Source organism: Eptatretus burgeri, chromosome 1 (genome assembly GCF_056783735.1).
Source record: "Eptatretus burgeri isolate ZD-2024b chromosome 1, Ebu_testis_v1, whole genome shotgun sequence".
NCBI classification, from domain to species: Eukaryota; Metazoa; Chordata; class Myxini; order Myxiniformes; family Myxinidae; genus Eptatretus; species Eptatretus burgeri.
The window spans coordinates 144,228,467-144,249,088 of record NC_140961.1 but is presented as its reverse complement, the minus strand read 5'-3'; the positions used below and the strand labels follow the sequence as shown (position 1 = coordinate 144,249,088).

General features: G+C 43.7%; 2 protein-coding genes across 3 annotated transcripts in view; both read right to left on the bottom strand.

The window, feature by feature from the left end:
• Positions 1-20,622, bottom strand: part of LOC147035672 (protein phosphatase EYA1-like) — a 386,713-nt gene that overhangs the window by 148,285 nt on the left and 217,806 nt on the right. The window lies entirely within an intron of this gene.
• LOC147035675 (peptidyl-prolyl cis-trans isomerase FKBP1A-like) lies at positions 4,377-19,987 on the bottom strand. The gene is made up of 5 exons (XM_085846475.1): positions 19,837-19,987; positions 12,740-12,787; positions 11,901-12,013; positions 5,427-5,580; positions 4,377-4,745 (listed from the first exon to the last, which is right to left on the bottom strand). The coding sequence occupies exons 1-4, from the start codon at positions 19,973-19,975 to the stop codon at positions 5,452-5,454; spliced, it is 429 nt and encodes a 142-aa protein (XP_085702601.1). The 5' UTR covers positions 19,976-19,987; the 3' UTR covers positions 4,377-4,745; positions 5,427-5,451.

Below are 20,622 nucleotides of genomic sequence, written 5' to 3'. Positions count from 1 at the left end.
TGGAGGAGCTCACCTGGCTCGTTGCCAAAAAGTGGAGGATGGATGGATCGTGGTAAAACTAAGTTAGATTTAGAATACACATTTTCGGTCAGAAACTGTTGACATATGTTCACAGTAGTGCAACTTCCTGTTGTTTATTAGCCTTAGTTTTTGAGATGTTGCCCACTTCCAGATGGTGATGATGATGATGATGATGCCACTTCCTGTTGTGGCAAAATTAGGCACATTTGACAAGGTTCATCCATCCATCGGGACCATACTCTGCGCAGAGCGTTGGTGCTGCCTAAGCAGTCTCCTTGGCTATTGGAGACAATCCTGGACGGATTGCCAATACGACAGTACACCAGCATGCTGGCACTCAATTTTGCTGACCTCGGAAGGATGACAGGCAGAGTCAACCCCACCTGGTATTAATTCAACAGCCGAGTGGGATTTGAACTCAGGATCCAAGGATCCCAAGCCCACCACGCTAACCATTAAGCCAACACCAGGCATATTTGATAAGATGAAACTCCAAGATGTCTAAAATTCATATTTTTAGAAACATTACTCACTTTCTACATTTTGGATCAGCTTATTTTAATCAAACGTTCCAACATGTCTTTGTTCATCATTTCACGGCGAGTGAGCCACTGGCAGCCCCTGGTGACCTAAAGTGCGGAACCTGGCGTGTGGCCGATAATAAACAAATGTGAACAAACACCATCATAATCTGCCATCAATGCTATCAAATGAGTGTTCCAATGTGAAGCATAAAATTACATAATTACATCAGCAGATGGTAGCATACAATTATGCTCGCAGCCCAATAAACTACAACGAAGAAGAGGACGTGGGGACAGGGCATAATAGCAGCCATTATGGAGCCCTGCAGGTGGGATGGCAGCTCTCACACTGACATCTTATCGGCAAAAGTGCCCCCCCCTCTAAAAAGAGTGAAGATCACTGCAATAGCTAGTCGGTCATATAGGTATTTTAAGTTTCAAATCGATCGGTTAAGCAATTTCACAGATGAATTTAAAAGGTTTTTATTTTGATTCAATATGACTGCTCCACCAAGTAACCAATTACGTCATTTATCAAATTATATTTCCAACGTGTCAATCACATGTGTAAAGTTTCACATCGATCAGTTTAGCGGTTTCAGAGAAGAGGATTTTTTATGGGTTTTCTTATGATGCAATATGGCTGCCATACCACGTGAGTGATGACATCACTGATATTTAATAATAAAACAAACTATATTTCCCTTGGGTCGTTGGTCACAAATTTAAAGTTTCACATTGATTTGTTAAGCCTTTCGAGAGAGTAAGATTGTTAAAGGTTTTCCTGTAATCCAAAATGGTGGCCAAACTCGATCGAAATTCTAGTACTTTTTGGATCTTTAAACCTTAGGATGACCTACTTGTAGGTAGAGGGGGAGGATGCCATAAACAAACTTGAGTTCTACCACAGCAAAGATAATTTTAGCCAAGTTTGGTCACAATTACATCAGCAATTTTGGAGAAGATGCAAGTGTTTATGGACTGACGGGTGGACGACGCACCATCGCATAAGCTCACCTGGACTATGTTCCAGGTGAGCTAAAAACAAAAGCTCAGTTCTGCCAAATCAGTTTCTTAACCAGTTATCATGGGTGGTTTGCTAATGCATTCTCAGCAATAGTTAGGGCAGGAATTTATATAGGACAATCATTTTGGTGTATCACATTCCACATCAGAACGCTCTGGAATTCCACCAAAAAAACATGACACACACACACAGACACACACTCCATTTAGAGTACAAACTTCAGCACTGAATTGTATAAAAACAACATTTACACCTTGTGTCACTCTGATTTACTAATTATGCAGATATATTCAGAGTGCTCAGCACTCAGTCATCTCTGAAAGTTTATTTTGAAAGAATCAATCGGTTCCAAATTTGAAATGTTGCCATTGATTCTTTGGAACATTGACCTTGGAGCTCCCATTAAACGGTTCGTTTTCTCACACACCTCAATTTGAATCACAGAGTGTTCCACACACGGAAGCTCGTCTTCATAACGACTACGATGCGAGGTCGATTTAGCAACTCATGGTTTAATATTGTGAGGCACCAGACAAGTTGAGTCCAGTTGCTGGGTAAGAAGAAACCAGTTCAGCCCGAAATACCCCCCCCCCCCCATCAACCCCTTTCCTTATGTAAAACCTGATGGAGTAGCTTGTTCCATGGACAGTGGAAGACAATGTAGAAACATCACCATGCACTTTAGAATTAGAACCTGGACCCAATAATCATGAGATAATTGCTCAGATGGGAATGCTAAACAAGCAACCTTAAAGTGCTGCATTTACAAGTTTTTTTTTTTCTTGCACATGTGCTGCGTTTACTCATAAAAATAACCAAGCATTATGGTGAAGTAACCGTTTTTGGTTACCAATCGCACCAATAATGCGTGTCCTTGTGAACAAAGTACCGAATCATGTGGCGATGCCACCGATATCTCACGCATTCAATAGTAGCCTTGTGTGCCCTGAGCCTCAAATAGATACCAAATGGGGGAAAGTGACCAGACACGGTGGTATCAGCCACAGTATCGCCATAAATTTTACTTTTGTTTTTTTTATAAAGATGGAACTGGCATTTTCCATGGAGAGTTACAAAATGCTTAGGAAACACAACTGCTCGGGTCAGACGAAAACACAACGGTTTCTCTCCATGGTACGTTGGTCGACGTTTTGTTTTTCTAGTTGCTTTCGGAGGAAACTTATCTGAAGTTTATCAAGATGAGACATTGATGCTGCCGATATACGAAGTTGTTACCAAGTGTTGCACAGACAGGTTAACAGAAAAACATAAACCAAGATGACTTTGCGAGACATTTCAGAGGCAAGAAGAAAGTGCAGGTACACCGACGGACAAAAGTGTGAATAGATGCAAAGCAGAAGCTTTGCAAGTTGTTCCGGTTAGGACAGGTGCAACAATTCCGCAGAACTACCTTTACTTACTGATGTTGAGGGAAGGCTGTCCAGTGGAATGTGTTTTCATCAATTGGAGGCTCCAGAAGAGCCCAATGGTGACGAGGTGTGGACCAAAAATGGAAAAACTTCCAGCTTCAGGCGTGATAAATGCAGTGGAATAGACTAGAAAAAAAAACTTCCTGGTTAAAGCGTGATGGATGCAGTGGAAAGGTCAATCCCGTCTTTGGATCTGTTGTCCTGTGCCCCCAGCATCAATTCATTGTTCGGAGCACTTACTGATGGACACGATGTCTCTCTCGAGCCGAGGAAATACAAATCCATTATACAATCAAGCGGGAAATCAAATACTGCATTGGAGTCATCAGAAGGAACCCGAAGAAGTAAAGAGCAAAGATGGAGTCATCAGGACGAACCTGGATAGGATTTGGGTTTCAGCTGCTATTTCTCGACCCTCAAACCCATCCAGGTAACAGTGATCTGCTCGATTCCACTTTCCCTTCCTTTTGCATTTTATTTTTTGCAAAAACCCAATCAATATGTGAAATGTAAACTCTCCCGCTGGATGGCCGAAGTTCAGAGTCTGTTGTTGTTATCATGGGCAGGTCGGTTGCCTCTGTTTCTTACTTCCTCACTAAGCCTGGTGTTGGCTTAACGATTAAGGTGGCTGGCTTAAGATCTTAGGGTATCGAGTTCAAGCCCCTTTCGGTCCATTGAAATAACACCAGGTGGGTTGACTCAGCCTGTCATCCTTCAGGTTGGCAAAATGAATGCTGGCTTACTGGTAACATCGGCGGCGCAGCCACGCTTCCACAAAATGATGCAACCAGCAGCCACAAGCTGCATACAAAACTTCCTTGTCACCGATTTAGCTCCCCCTGACGGTCTCCAACAACTCCAGGACACACGTCATGCATTTTCCGGTAACCCGTCTTGGTTAAACTAAAATACAGACCAACGAGACAAACTCCTTTTTTCCCATTTATGGAACGACCGCTCTGAGGCCGGTCATTTCCAATCACTCCTAGTGATCCCCTATCCCCAGCAGCAACCTTTTCCACCACCAATAGCTCTCTTCCTTGCATTATTGTGGATCTTTTCCTCCTTTCTCATTTCCCTTGCTTGTGTCCAATCAAACTATTGGCCTACTATCAGTTTGTTGGCGTTTTACCCTCTGTCACCAAGCTCTTGCAGAGAGAAAAGAATAAATAAAGACCAGGTTAAAACAGTTGTCAAATCACATCCACAAGAACTATGAATATTTGAGCAAATAAACTTTTCTGGCACTCCAAAGAAGTGGTCAACTGCTGAGTTTTTACCTTTACTGGAGCTGTGATTGGGTTTGCAGAAGAAATAATGAGGAGTGCATACGCTACTAAAGGGTGATGATCGAGACACCCTCGAGACCAGAGATTGCCCACAAATAATACTTTACTGTTGAAATGGCACAGATGACAGGGATTCAAGGGCCCCGACGGAAATCAGGTCCGGGTTCGACCAGACCGGAGGCTTTAAGTGAAGTTGCAATGACCAAGTTAACAAAGGCGGCAATGCACAACCTCCGTATCCACCACCTGGTCATTTCACAATCGGAGGTGCAATCACGCGTGATGAATGCACAACAGCATGCATGATCCACTTGAAGATACTTCATGTGCAAAATATTTGATTGACGAGAAAAATTGCGAACAGGCTCGGAAACACCAATGCTCTAAGGAATCAAATGTAGGCTCAAAAACCATTTTTCCAAAGCACGAGGGGATCAGTAGCTCTCTTGGAAACCTGCAACGACAGAACAGGCCGTCACACACCCAAATTCCCAGCAACTTTCACGCAGCAGCTTCTTCAAAATTGGCACAAAGGCAAATACGATGGGCTTGCATCACAATTGGAACACGATAAAAGGCTAGCCCCCAAAAAAGAAAAGAAAATCGGAATAAGGTCTTGACGCATCTACAGATCTCGGTCATCCTTACCAACCACATAAAGGTCATGCACCTCATCATTCCAATCCCTTATCGCCACCAAGATTTTCCCCACTCATTTCAATTCCTCATCCACTGCTGCAGTAATCTGTTCATTCAATTCTCCTCCACAATCCCCGAGAGATCATCCCACCACACAATCTATTTGTCTCACTAATCTCATTCTACATGTTCCTCGAAAGCCAAGGCGGATGATGCAAAAACTGTGGGAGGAACAAGCATTGTGGTTCCAGCAACAGCAGCACGACCGCAGCCTGAGGAAGAAAGATTGAAGTAGTGCAGCCAAAGGGAGGGGTGGCAGTGTTGCTTTTTATGAGAGAGTTCTTGCATCCAGTACTTGGTTTTTTCCGTATAAGATCACGTTTTACATTTGCGCTGAATCAGGAAGTGGGGATCAGCAAGGCTTTCCACCTTTATCAAAATGCTCATCAGATCCTGGGACCAACAAGAATCAAGCGAGCTCACAACATGCTCCTACCTGGGCATGAGGCCGAGGCCGAAGGCTACTTCAGCTGCAGCAGTTCAACGTCGAAGAAAAGTGTGGCATTGGCTGGAATGACTCCAGGATAGCCGGTCTCACCGTAGCCGTAATCCGGGGTGCATTTGAGTCGTGCACGTTCTCCGACACTCATCTGGAATATGAAAAACACCAACAACCTATAGATAGCAAAGTTTGCACTTTGACAAAATCCAAATCTTCGTGAGATCATGAAGACTAGAAGGAGGAAAGAGATTATAGTCCTATTACCGGTTACAGTTTATTCAGATAATTAATAATATAATAATTTCAAATTTCAGATACAGCTCCCTCATCGTAACGAAGAGGAAAATTAAATATGGACGAGATGAGAAAGAGTGAAGATAGTTGGGAGGGTGGGGGGAGGGAGTGGGTTATGCCGCTGATGCAGTAGATATTACCAGTAAGCTGGTACTCATTTTGCCGACCTCGGAAAGATGACTGACTGAGTGAACCCACTTGGTGCTATTTCAATGGCACGACGGGGGCTGAAACTCAAGACCCTAAGAGCTTAAGCCAGACACCTCAACCGTTAAGTCAACACCAAGCTTGGTGAGGAAGTAAGAAACATTAAACATGGATGACATCACATCCTCTCTTCCTCAACCTTACCACCACATTTTCCCCACTTTCCAAATTTTCCTAACATGCAATCATTGTATCCTGGACTCCCTCCTCAAAGTCACACATCACCACCAAATCATCTGCAAACATTCCCCAATTCTTTTCTTGCTTCCTCACTCATCCAATCGACCACCAAGACAAACACAAAAAGACCAAGGGCGAACCCTTAATGAAAACATAACTTTATCTCAAACACCTTTAAGCAATCATTGCTATATCTATTTGATGTTCTATCACCCTTGTACATGATCTCAACTATCCTTACTTTTTCAGGTACACATAAATCTTCCCCTTCATCACCCTTCAGGTACACATAACTCATGATTCCCTTTCTTCCAAAAAACACAAACAAACTTAAATAACAAGAAAAAGAGCAATCAGAGATTGCAGATCCTCGCCAGGACTTGTTTTGTGTGGTGTTTGTGTCTTGGTGTGTTCTGTAATTAGAGACATAATTAGAACTGCCACTTTATAATTGCTGCCAGTGATGACCGGGTACCAAGACGTCCCACTTTGATTGGACACCTGACCCTGACCCATGAAGTTTTATATTATTATTACTCAATTGAATTCAGAATGGATAAATTAAAATAATAAATTAAAATAAATTCAATTCAAATCAAGTGGGAGACCAAATAGGTACAAGTCCTGCATTGAAGTAATCAAATGGAACCCGAACAAGCAAAAAGCAAAGATGAAGTCATCAGGAGGAACCTAGGATTCAGGTTTCAGCTGATTTTCCTCTACTCTCAAACCCATCCAGGCACAGCCAAGTGAGCCCAATTAAAAAAAAATATTAATAATAATAAAAAACAACCCAGATCAAAATAAATTCAATAATTCTGGCTGCGAGACCATGCATCCGATCAGGTTGAAATTTAAAACATATATTCGCCATCACTACTAGATCATAATTGTGACATTTCACATCAATTGATTGAGCAGTTCAAGAGAAATAATTTTTTAAGGATTTTTGCTCAATTTAATATGGCTACCAGACCATGTGACATCAATTATTCATGAATACCCTAGTATCCACAAGGCCTGGAGAACATTTGTGTGAAGTTTCCCCTCAATCTGTCCAGCCGTTCTGTAGAAGAAGATTTTTTTAGAAGCTTCAGGGTAAATCCAATATGGCTGCCAAACCATGTCACCAATGATGTCATGTGTGTGAACCTTTTGTTCCTCATGGTTTGGTGGTCATATGTGTAAAGCTTCCCCTCGATCTGTTTAGCCACTTCAGAGAATAAGATTTTTTATTTGTAAAAAAAAAACCCTGGTGTTGGCGCAGTGGTTAGGGTGGTATGGTGGGCTTGGGATCCAAAGGTCCTGAGTTCAAGCCCCGATGGGCCGCTGAATTAATACACCAGGGAGTTGACTCAGCCTGTCATCCTTCCGAGGTCGGCGAAATGAGTACCAGTGTACTGGTCCCGGTGTATGCCCCGGGTAAAATAGGTGTACCATATCCCTGTGTCGTAAGAGGCGACCAGGGTTGCGTCAGGAAGGGCATCCGGCGTAAAACCTATGCCAAATCATTATGCGGATCATAACGGATGATCCGCTGTGGCGACCCCTAACGGGAGCAGCCGAAAGAAGAAAAAGAAGAAGAAGATTTGTAAACAATATGGCAGCCACCAAATCACATGACCGATGACATCATCAAATTTTTTGCTGTGAACCATTTTATCCCAAGATGACCCTCAAAAACTTTCATACTGATCAGATGTAGTGTTCTATATATGCAATTATGACGTCATTAAAAAAAAAAACATCACAGTTATTCCCCATGAGGAGTCATTCCCCCGTCCTACCACGATATCGCAATGTGCCAAGTTTCTATCTTTTCCTTGGTGCAGTTTCGGAGATAGAGGTCCAAAGTTTTCTGTTTTTCCAACATGGCTGTCACACCATATGACCGACGACGACATAATCATCAATAAAATATTCCACATGAGTAGTCGCTCCGACAGTGAAAATTTAATCTCAATCTGACAAGTGGTTGCAGCGAAAAACAAAAGCTCTGTACGGACAAACAAATAAACAAGAAGACTTCGTGTTGAGCACGGTACTTGCAAAATGCAGAAAACAAATTTGACTTCAAAAATAATTGGTGGTTGAATTCAATGACCAAATATGCAGCTCCTCTTCAAATTTCAAGTCAATCAGATGATAATTGACAATTTTAGAATTTCGCCCTATGTTGACCTTTTGGTCGATATTGACCTCAAAAATTATTGACTGGTTGGATTCAGTGACCTGAAATATTAATCCTCTTCAAATTTCAAGTCAACCAGATGAAAATTGAGGATTTTAGAAATCCCACTTAAGTTGGTGACCTTTGGCCGATGTTGACCTTTTGGCCAATTTTGACCTCAAAAGTAATTGGCTGGATGAATTCAGTGACCTGAAATAGAAATCCTCTTCAAAGTTCAAATCAATTTCTAAAATCCTCAATTTTCATCCGATAAATTTGTTGACCTCTGGCCTAAGTTGACCTTTTGACCTCAAACAATAGGCTTCTTGCTTGTGCTAAACTCTACCATGTGATGAAGTTTCATAAAGATTGGTTTGAAATTTGCAACCTGGAGGCGATTGACAGACCGAAAGAACAACAACAACAACAACAACAACAAAAAAAAAATCGACAGACTAATATACCTCAAAAATCTTCAATTTTGCAAGTAACAAACAAACAAACAGACAGACCCAAATGAAATACCCTCTCCTTCGGCGAGGGTAAACATTTGGTCAATTTCACATCCTGACGTGGTTGGCCAAAAGGAGATGCATCAACCGAGCATCATTCCATTGGTGAGGGGTCGATTTTTACAACTATTTCCAAAATGGTGACCCACACATTACAATTAAATGGAGAGACAGCACGGTTTCTTGGGGTTTGCAATTATCCTTCACCCTTGGTCCTCATTTCTATATTTTATCTGGTTCCCCTCTAACTCTACAATGATGTACACTTTTTGTTAGTTTGCAGATTTCATTATTTTCCCTTCATTCACACACTCATTTTCTGCTTAATTCTAAAAACGAGAAACACGTTTTCCGTGGCTCACAGCCACACTCCCTCCCCCTCCTTTCCTCTCCACTCACCTACACTTGTGTGCAGAATTCTGAGCTCATTGTGCGTAAACTCAACTGATTTAGATAAGTTATACAATTATTGTGTTTTGACGGTGTTAAAGTGTGAAAATCCAATCACTCGCTCACTTTCCCATCCTGACGTGGTTGGCCAAAAGGAGATGCATCAACTGAGCATGTCCTCCTGTCCACCCAATCATGTCCTCCTCTGACAAGAACCATATGGTTGTCAAACCACTGAGGGTTTCACTCCCCCAAGGCGATTCATACTCTTTTTTTTTGGTCATATATTTTATCCTTTCACCCACCCAAACCCATGTCCGTGTTTATCCAAGAGCCTCACCTTCCGGCCGAAAGGTTAAGTTACAGGAATATTCAAATTAGGCAAGTTACTTGGGTAAAGATGAGGAAGATTTTGGTACTGCGTAAGTGCAGAGCCTAACCTGTACGCCTATAGACATCCCATGAAAGGGAAGACCACTAAAACCTCTACCTCACCCATCCTATCTATTCTTTTGTTTTCTTGGGTCCAGAAATGAATTTGCCAGTCGTGTCTATTTTTTAAGGTTTAGCAAGGAAACTTTGTCCAGTTAAGTGAAGCAACAGGTTTCTATATAATCATTTTCATTGTTTCCTTGCTGTGTTCCCAACCTCACAATTTTTAGACCAGTTATTTTTATCGTACACTCCCCATGCATTTTGAGATACCAAATTGCCTTTCAGCGTCCCTCAATTCCACTTAAACCCTTCGGTGGATTATTGAGTGTCACATGGCCAAATTAATTAAACACAACTGCACCGCATCATGGAGTCACCATGTGTGCCGAACGCCTCTGTGCGGCATCTTTGGAGTTAATCTCCAGCAGTTTGCCTGTTAGGGAGACAGAGTCCATTACAATTTGGTGTCAGGAGTGGGATTAAGGCAAAGGGGCGGGAGGGGGGGGGTAGATGCAGAATCTCCTGAATCCAAAATTTAAATTCTAACTTGAATACGATTCAGTGCCAAATTTATAAAAACGTAATGGAAGAATGTGGCCCAAAGGAGGATAGGCATTACATGGATGTCACAGTGATATCAATGGAGATGGAGGTAGAGGGGCCACGAGAGGGTGAAGTCAAGGTACCCCCAGCAGCCTGACCTCACCGAGTAGCCCGATCCCAAGCATCAGCTCTGGAATGATGTCCCCAGGAAGCAAATTTCTGGCACAAATAGTGGCCATGTTGAAGGTCGAGATGGCAGCCGTGCCAACTAAAGTAGAAGTCAAGCAAGATAGAATGGCGGTCAAAGAAGATGACATCAAGGCCTAGTTGGAGAGCTGGCAGATAACAGTTGACTTTAAGGGGAGCACAAAGACTGCCATAAATGGAATGGCAGATGTCGGTGTGGCATCGGGGGGTGACGCTATCGTGATCCGAGTGGAAAGTGGTGGAGCAGAAACTCCCATGATGGATACGCTCGACCCCATGGTGATGAACAGGAGAACAGATCCAATGGAAAGTAGATAGTTAGACATACTGCAGACCCAATGTGGAGTGTCACAATCGAGCCCCAATGAATAGATTAAAGGTCATCGGGGGCATATTACAAGCCAAAGAGGCCAGTATAGAGCCTAAGGAGACCAGTATGGAGCCCACAGTGGGTATAGTAGAGTCCAAGTGGATGGCAGAAACAAACACCACAAGGTTGCACAAAGGGGAGCAGGTCATGGGATGTTACAGTGTTGAGATCACAATTAGTTTGTGCAGCTGGTGAGATCACAGGGAGAGTAGTGGGGACTGGAGCTAACCTAACCTAACCCTAACCCTAACCCTTACCCTTACCCAAGAGTTAGTCTAACCCAAGAGCTGGGGGAGGAGGAAATTGTTGTGTGCCTGGGAGCTGCATGGGCTGATGTGGTGAGAACTTTACAGGTACAGGAGGTGGAGGAGGAAAGGCAGAGGTCAGTGTGGGCAAACACATGGGCTCCTGGAGCCTTGGAGAAAAAGTTGGGACCACGATGGGCATTGCTATTGGGCCCGGAGCCCAACTCGGAGCCAAGTCCAGCAGCAAAGTGAACAAGCCAGCAGGGCTCAAGGCCATGGAGCCCTCTTTGGTAACAGTAGGCAGTGGCAGCAACGGACTGCCATGTGAAAGCAGCAGAGGGTAAGTAGAACCATTTAAATTATACGTCCGAATTTCAGGAGATAATTGACGTTTCAGAAAATTTGAGAAATTTCAGAGTTAGAGGAAATTTACATCTTTGAATAGATCGTAATTTGAGGACCGATAGGATTAGGGTGCACCTTTCCCCTCCTCCCTTTTTGTGCTCTGGTGGGATTTGGGATTAGTGGAGAGTGAGCGAAAAAATGTGGGTGTATTTAATCTTTTAGGTGTGCATGGTGCGGGGAGTAAGTGGTGTGGAAACTTGTTTGATAACCTCCAATTGGTGTCGGTGAGATAGAGGGGTTAGAGGATTTAGAACATTTAAGCTGCAAAATTGGTCATTGGGCATGGCAAATCGAGAGTGGAATTCACAGTGGGAGTGCAAATGTATAGTTTGAGAGCTGGGAGTGTGGCCTGACATTTAGAAGGAGAGCTATTAGTGAAGGCCTTGGGGCTTTCTGAATGGCTGAGAGATGCCAGGAGGGTGAGTGGATGGTTTCCTCATGATTTCTAAAGGAAGAAGTAAATAAAGGCAACCGCATGGCACAAAAAGAGCATATGTGGTTGCATCATACCTGATGGACAGCTTCTTCCCAGCCGCGGATCACCTCGCCTTTGCCGATCTTGAACATAAAGGGTTTCTTCCGGTCACGAGAAGAGTCAAACTTTGTCCCATTGTCAAGCGTGCCTGAAGGAGGAAAGACACGTACAACGTACACGTCGTCTCACTTGACACGTTATGTTAGATCCAGATAACACAACTGGTTACTCGACCGACACAAGAGTGAATGGACCTGATTGGGTACTCATGAAGGAATGTCCAATGTAATGAAACGGAAGACTAAGAAGAAACCTGAGGAAGTAAAGAGCAAAATGGAGTCATCAGGAGGAACCTGGATAGGATTCGGGTTTCAGCTGATACTCCCAAACCCTCAAACCCATCCAGGCACAGCCAAGTGAGCCTCACAGAAAGATTTCTGCAAGAATTCACTTAAGGCAGCAGGTGATGAATGCAGAACGAGAACAGGAGATTATTTGCACAAGCAGAGTACCCACCCAAAGGGCAATCGTGTTGCATGCTTGGAACGCGTTCTTCTGACACATACCTTTATTTTGGCAGTGTATAGGCAACCGACAGCTGCCTCAATCGCTCCAGAAAATAAAAATAAAATAACGATAAACATTTACATAGAGAAATTTACATAGAGAATACACGATAAACATTTACAGAGAGAATTTGCGTTCCCAAGACCACTTGCAAAGATAGAAACACCCTGATACATTAATCGGGGTCATGCTGACCCTATGTAGCAAATCTGGATGTAATCAGCCCAGAACTGTTGGAGTAGTAGCGCAACACACACCACACACACACACACACGTGAATTATCGTAAGGTTGAACGAGATTCTCACCTGTGTAGTGCACCACACAGGTCTGCCCTTTCTTTGGAAAGGTGACCCCTGGAAGAGGAAAGAGTGGGGTTATCGAAAGACATGGAGGTCAAATTCATACATGCATGGTTGAGAATGTGGTGTGGTGTGGGTGGTGGGGAGGGAGGGGGGCAAAAAGACCCAGCATGAAGCGAATGAAAATAACCTACAAATGTGGCTGCATACATGACTAAGCGGAGTGGGAGGGAGATGGATTAGGCATGCATGAAAGGGAGGGGGGGTGAGCATTATTAAATAGTCAGGGAGGGATTGTGTGAACATCATAGGCAGGGGCCATCAAACATGATTAGATATGTGGGGGAGTGTTGGATGTGGTATTAAATGAGGGGTAAGGTGCATCATTGGGGGGGGGGGAGTAGGGGGGTTTGGTCGAGAATGAAACCGTGGTGGAAAAGGGGAAGGGAGCGAGAAGTGGGAGGGGCGAGGACGAGGAGTGGGAGGGGCGAGGAGGGGGACGAGAATGTAGGGACCTATTTAATTCCAAGGCTGTTAATTATTGACCACTTATTATATTCCTTATAATAAGTAGATTAAAAAGAAAAAAAAAAAACATGGTGTCATTTTTAGCTCACCTCAAATGTCGTTCCGGGGAGCTTACGGGATGGCGCATTGTCCGTCCGTCCGTCCGTCCACAAATACTTTCAACTTCTCTGAAACTACACATGCGGTTTTGATGAAACTTTACAATGTTCATCAACGTGTATGTACCAAAGTGTGATCGTGGCATTAAAAAATAAAAACGTAATAAAAAATTGGGCCCTGAGGGGGTCTACGGGGATTGCCCCACAAATAGGTATTTGCTTTCTTCTCAGAAACTACACATGCAATTCTGATGAAACTTGACCACAACCTTCATCACCCGTGACAAAACAAAGATTGTTCATGACATTAAAAAAAAAAAAAAAAAAAAAAAAAAAAAAAAAATCGGGGTCTGAGGGTGTCTACGGGGAGGGGGGGTTGCGCCTCCAACATAGGTATTTGCTCATTTCTCAGAAAGTACACACACAATTCTGGTGAAACTTCACCACAACCTTCACCTACAACGATGTACCAAAGATTGTTCATGACATTCGAAAAGTCGGGGTCTGGAGGGGTGTAAAAGGGGGTGCCCCCCAAAACGACGCATTTTCTTTCTTCTCCAAAACTACGCACGCAATTTCGATAAATCTTGACCACAACCTTCATCACCCATGATGTACCAAAGTTTGTTCATGCAATAAATAAAAAATTGAGGTCGAAGGGATTATACGTGGGGGTTGCCCCCCAAAATATATATTTGCTTTCTTCTCTGAAACCACATAAACAATGTCGATGAAACTTGACCAAAACCTTTATCACCTGTGATGAACGAAAGTTTGTTCACGGCATTAAAAATAAATAAATTTTAAAAATTAATATATTGATAGGAATTAATTTCTTCTCCCTTACATATTTTGTGGGTCATCCATAACTACCAGTGGATCCATGGTTATCTTATGCAGCAGCTACCAGGTGAGCGTCAATGGGGTATTTCCCCTATGTTTCCTCATGTCATTTGAAGGTACATTGAAAATGTTGAGTCGTGTAACATGTATACCAAAATGGGCAAGAAATTAAATTGGTCATTTTGGAAACACACTGGAATAGGCATGTAACATATCAAATTAAAGAACTTTGTGAAATCTGTTAAATTAACGACTTATAAGATATGTAAAAGGTATGCCGAGTGCAATCATAGAGCAAAATACAGAAATATCACAAATTTGACAAGTGTTTATGGACATTTTGTAATAACATCGAACAAAAATTATCAAACATTTGCATTTTATATTTTTTTGTATTTTTCATGTATACAATGTCGAGGCTCGTATATGAGCTAACACATAGAACATATAACAAAGGGAGCAGGAGACAAGAGGGGCAGGAGAGGGAAGCACAAAACAGTCGGGAACAGAGACATTAGGAGATCTGTGGAAGGGAGAGGGAAGGGGTGGGATAAACAAGATGGACACTGCAGTGCAGGGACTTTCAGGAAGGAAAGCAGAGAATTTGAAGGAGGTGGGTATGGGGTGGATTAACGGGGGTGGAAAAGATCGTGGTTTTGGATGGGGGAAGATATGAGATGGTGGTGAACAGCTGTTTTGAAGACCTGGAGGGAAGAATGGGATTGAAGAGAATGTGGGAGTTTGTTCCAGACGCATGAAAAAAAAAGGAGAATGTAAGAGTGAAGGTGAGCAGAAATTCTTGATTTTGGCAATTTCACCAGAAGATTGCTGTTGGACCTTGAGCACACTGCGTAAATATGGGAGGGGGGGGAGGATAGATCACAAACAGAGCGAGGGGGGAATGCCCAAGAGGAGATGATGGGAGAAGACAAAGACCACCGAACTGCCTGCGGTGAGAGGGAGTGAGAGACCCAAAGACACAGCTTCATCACAGGATTTACCAATGACCAACTGCCTTGGTTTCCACAGTGTGAAGCCGAGCTAGGTGTGAAGCGGGAGCACCAGCCCAGAGAAGAGATCAGAACTCCATCAGGCTGCAGATGAAAGCATTGTGTGTGCGTTTTGGAGCTCAGGTGTGCCAAGAAAGGACACGACGGAGAATGTCCAGTCGGCGACTAACTTTGGAGACCAGCTTGGAAATGTGGCTTTCCCAGGAAAGATCATGGCAGACAGTGAGGCCCAAAAGCTTGAATGAAAGGAGTTCTTCCAGAGGATTGTTGAGAAAGTAGATTGGGGGGGGGGGTTCTAAATTGTCCTTTCAGAGAGACATAGTGAGAGTGTGAGATTTGTGAGGATTGAAAGACATGTTCCACGTGTTGGACCAGCTTGTGATTTTACCCAGATCTGCAGAGATTGAAAAGGCTGCGGCCTGCCGATCAGAGGGATGAGAGATAGTACGGCACAGGGTGGAGTCGCCAGCAAAGAGATAAAGAGGATTTTCCAGAGTCAGAGAGATCATTGTTGAAAAGCAGAAAAAAAGAACAGGGCCCAGAACGCTGCCTTGAGGAACTCCAGCCTGGACAGGAAGAGGGGATGAGGAATTCCATTAAGGGCCACACGTTGACTGTGACAAAAGAGGAACTCCATGAGCCATGAGTGGAGATTGTCTGGGATACCACAGGAAGAGAGTTTGGTGAGCAGGGTGCGGTGCCAGACCATATCAAAAACTCGTGATATATCTTGGGAGATGGCTTTGATCTCATGTCTGGCATTGAAGACATCCATCCATTGTTGGGAAAGCAGTTTTGTTATCATGCAAAAGGCATATTCACCATAGTTACTGTGTAGGTTCTGCAGTTATTATATGCAGTCACTATATTAACAATCATCATTGACATCTTTGTCAGGGAATGTTTCACGGGTCGTGTTTAGGCATGTCCCATCCTCTGCATCACATGCGCACATTTCGGGACACTCCAGGTCATGTTTCCTGCAGGAGCACGAGGATGAAGTCCACATGCTTGCACCACAGCCACGTCTCACCAGCTCGAATGACAGCTTCGAGTATTATATAGACGTTCAGGTACATCGACTCGAGAGGACTTACAGAATTGTACGTCCGGGAAATGTTGAAGAATATGGTCTTCAGTTGTCTCAATGTCGAATGCTGTTCGGTGGCATTGTGAAGTTGCATCGATTCATGGTACCCTTCATGGACATCTCCCATGTCAAGTATATGCCCAGGATTGATTATCCCTTCAAAAGACTGCAGAGTTCGATTTCGACAGACACTTGTGATTGCTGATATTGCCCGCTTGTTTAATTTGAAGCATCTTTTGATTGTGCCATCGATGATGACCGCTCTACATGCTTCACCCAGCATGGCAGATGACACATGAAATCATAAAGCATGCGCATCGTTTGGGTCCAACGGCATGCTCGGGTTGTGAACCTGCAGTAAGGCTGCTGACCTGGTGTCACTGTTTTGTTTCACTTCCTTGACAGAAAAAAAAAGAAACACCTTTCTATATTGAATGAAACAGATGTAGAATGATGGTAATGAGAGTCACTGGAATCTATGGTTGATAAAAGAAGCAGATGATCTGAGGAGGCTGATGGGTGGCCTTTTGTAGGTGCTTTGGGAGCTTTTCCAGTGGGGAGAGCCTTTTTAAATCGTCCTTAAATGGTCCATGTCTGTCTGTCTGTCTGTCTGTCTGTCTGTCTGTCTGTCTGCCACATGCCATGATGTCTGTTTGCACATAAGATCCTCTTTAGAAATACTTTCAAGTCTTTCGCTCATCGGAATGAAGTCAGCATCGCAATACATGGCTCGTTATCTCGTGCAATTCATGAATCGCTCACAAGTCTGCATTTGGCTTCATCACCAACGTTTCATCGGTCCCTCGACATTTTAGGCAACGGGTGAACTCTGCCTCAATGCGAGGCCATTTTGTGACCGAAGCAGAGTCTGACTGCTTCGTGGACTCTGCCTTAACTGTAATTTAATCTGTGCCGCTTCAACAACCACCACCACCACTTTCGATGCCCAAATGATACATGTGTACATGCTTGATCCAGCTCTGTTACCAATCCCATTACCTGATTACCAACCGTTCCCGAGCCTGCAAGGAAACAAACCGATAGGTTAAATCAGCGATTTCAACCTTGAGATTATAATATTGGAATCACCGACTGTGTTTGTGCTTGTCCTGGACATGATGGTTCATCTTACTGAAGTATTCAACAGTAATATACCTAATAGTTCAGGCATTATATGACAAATAAGGACTGAACCTCACACAAATTGCAACAGAAAATCTGATAACTGTTCATTACTCAAAAATGTGTCCTCGATAACATATTCCTAAAAAGTCCTAATGAATCCAAGTGGTGGAATTTTTATACATATATAAATTAAAATTCTTTTTAAATCTAATTTTATTTTATTTTTCCAAAATGTTTCTTAACCATATTCTGGTACCACTTTTTGCTACTTTATAATGGGATATTTAGCAACGCTCTAACTATACATGTAATACTACAAACATATTTCCATAGGAAGATGGTCTGGTTTTATTATTGAGATGACCCGTGCCTTCAGAAAAGACCTCTAAATGATTTAAATCCATTTATTATGGCCTGGCATGTATACTTTAATAGTGCATGCACTGATGTTCAACACAACTAATAATGCGTAACGATAAAAAGTCATGTGCTTCTGAAGACATAATTTTAAAGTAACAGCACTATAAATGCTATACAAGGCAACATAATATTTTAGGTTGTCTGGTTACTCAACCACTGGTTTCATCATCATCATCACATTGAGTCTGAAATGAATTTGCACAACCTGATCCCCCCGCCCCCCCCCCTGCAGGGTCCTTATAAATGGCACATATTGGAGGGCCACTCATTGTTCAGGATGTGATGGCACTGCAATAATGTAAAAAAAACATGAGTATTCATTTTTAAAGTACAGCAACTGCGCCAAATAACCACACGTGAAGTTCACAGATTGCACATTTTACAACTTTCAACTTGACCGTTTTTTCCAAAGCAAATCTCTTCAATTTGTTGTGAATTTCCTTTTGAACATGCACTGTACTGCACCCAATATCATGTCTCGTGTAAAACAAAGTTTCTGGTAGATTGTGGATAGTACTGAACCCTTTGTGTGGACATCAGACAAGCAGACGTGCAAAAATCCATTATTTTAACATGGGCGCAGCAATGGAGAAAAATGCCATCACCGATTTCAGTACTTTTCAATAGTTTCCACCACTTGGATTCCTTAGAACTTTTGAGATGTTATACAGGACATATTTATGAGAAGAAACCAGTTGAAACAGTTTCTGTTGCGATTTTTGTGAGGTCATGTCATACAATGCCTGGACTCGGAAGCAGAAGCAAGCCAAGTCAGTTATCACAGGGAAGCAACAGATTATCGAAAGTACATTTATCATTAAATATATTGACACTGCATGGATTTACCTCCTGGTACGAGAATACGTAGCGCATTTGATTGCAAATGGGAGTGATGCATACAAAAAGTATTATTTTTCATTATGAATGCGTATCGGTCATCGAATTAATTCTTTATGCAATAATCCTTCGTTAATTTGTTTATGCGGCGGTGAGAGCTTTCATTTGATATGCTGCATGCCCAGGTTCACTGTGAAATAGAAAAACTTGAACATTTTTACAGGACCATGTCTCACCATTTCAGGTGTCACAAATGACTTGGGAAAGAAAAAAACACTCAAATTGCTGAAAAAGCAAACAAATATGACACCATATTTTATGGGAAGTGTGAGGGACGGGAAGGGCAAGGGGGAACGGTACAAGGGACGGGGAAGGCAGGGGGGGGGAAAGTACGAGGGATGAGAAGGGCAAGGGGGCGGTACGAGGGACGGAAAGGGCAAGGGGGAACGGTACGAGGGACGGGGAAGGCAAGGGGGAGGTACGAGGGACGGGAAGGGCAAGGGGGAACGGTACGAGGGATGGGGAAGGCAAGGGGGAGGTATGAGGGACGGAAAGGACAAGGGGGAACGGTACGAGGGACAGGGAAGGCAAGGGGGAGGTACAAGGGAGGGGAGGGGCAAGGGGGAACGGTACGGGGGAGGGGGAAGGGAAAGGGGGGGGGTGCGGTACGAGGGACGGGAAGGGCGGTACGAGGGATGGGAAAGGCGGTATGAGGGATGGGGAGGGAGGTACGAGGGATGGGGAGGGAGGTAAGAGTGACGGTAAGGGCGGTACGAGGGATGGGGAGGGAGGTACGAGGGACGGGGAGGGAGGGACGAGGGACGGGGAGGGAGGTACGAGGGATGGGATGGGGAGGAAAAGGGGGGTGCGGTACGAGGGATGGGGAGGGAGGTACGAGGGATGGAAAGGGCGGCACGAGGGACGGGAAGGGCAAGGGGGAGGAGGCGGTACGAGGGACGGGACGTGAAGAGGATGGGAAGGGGGGAGCAGTGTGACGAGGACGATAATGAGGAACGTGAAGGGGGGAGGGGAGGGGTGTGACGAGGACGGAAGGATGTGTACGGTTTGTAAAAGCCGATAAAACCACCAGAGTTGTCTTGTAAAGACGTAAACACGATCACGATAAGAAAGCCCGTCCGAGCTTGTTATTACCATCTCCTCCTTTGATGGTCTCTTTCTCGACCCCCATGGCACCTCGTTCTCTTCCCGAAACCAACACCGAACCCGCAGACCCCGAATGTAACAAACAAATCGCTCCGCCCCTCGAAGAACGATGAAAAAAATTATTCATTCCTCTTTCGAATTACTCCTTTCACTAATTTATTCAAACGACGTCATGTAAACGTCATCACACGAGTGTAGTTTAAATGTGTCCGATGTAGAAACCGTTAAAATATTCCTCAACCAACTTCGGAATCGAAACCGGACTAGTACACCACCGATTACGGCTAATACACCGCCCAATCGTCAAGCATAATGTGTCGTTTCCACGGGGTTAGGCGGGGTGAAATAACCGCGACACCTCCCAACCAACATCACAGAAATGGGAAACCTTCAAGGACCAAATGTGTGGAGTGCAGAGTAAGTACATTCCAATGAGGTGTAAAACTGGAAGTGGAAAGAGGCCAGGGTGGTTGAGCAGTGAGATAAGCAACACGATTAAAGAGGAATATCACCGGGAGAGTTAGTGATGAAAGTGAGATGGCAGGCTTATTAAACAGGTATTTATCTTCAACTTTTACACAAGAACAATCAGGACAATTACCAATAGCTGAGAGTATCTATGGAAGAGGTGAGGAAGGGCATTTACAGAAGATCCAGGTTGGAGTGGAGGAGGTAAAGGAACAGCGAGGTAATCTAAGAGAAGATAAGGCTCTGGGTCCGGATAATATACAACGGAGAGTATTGATGGGGGTGGCTGAGTTGGTAAGCGAGATG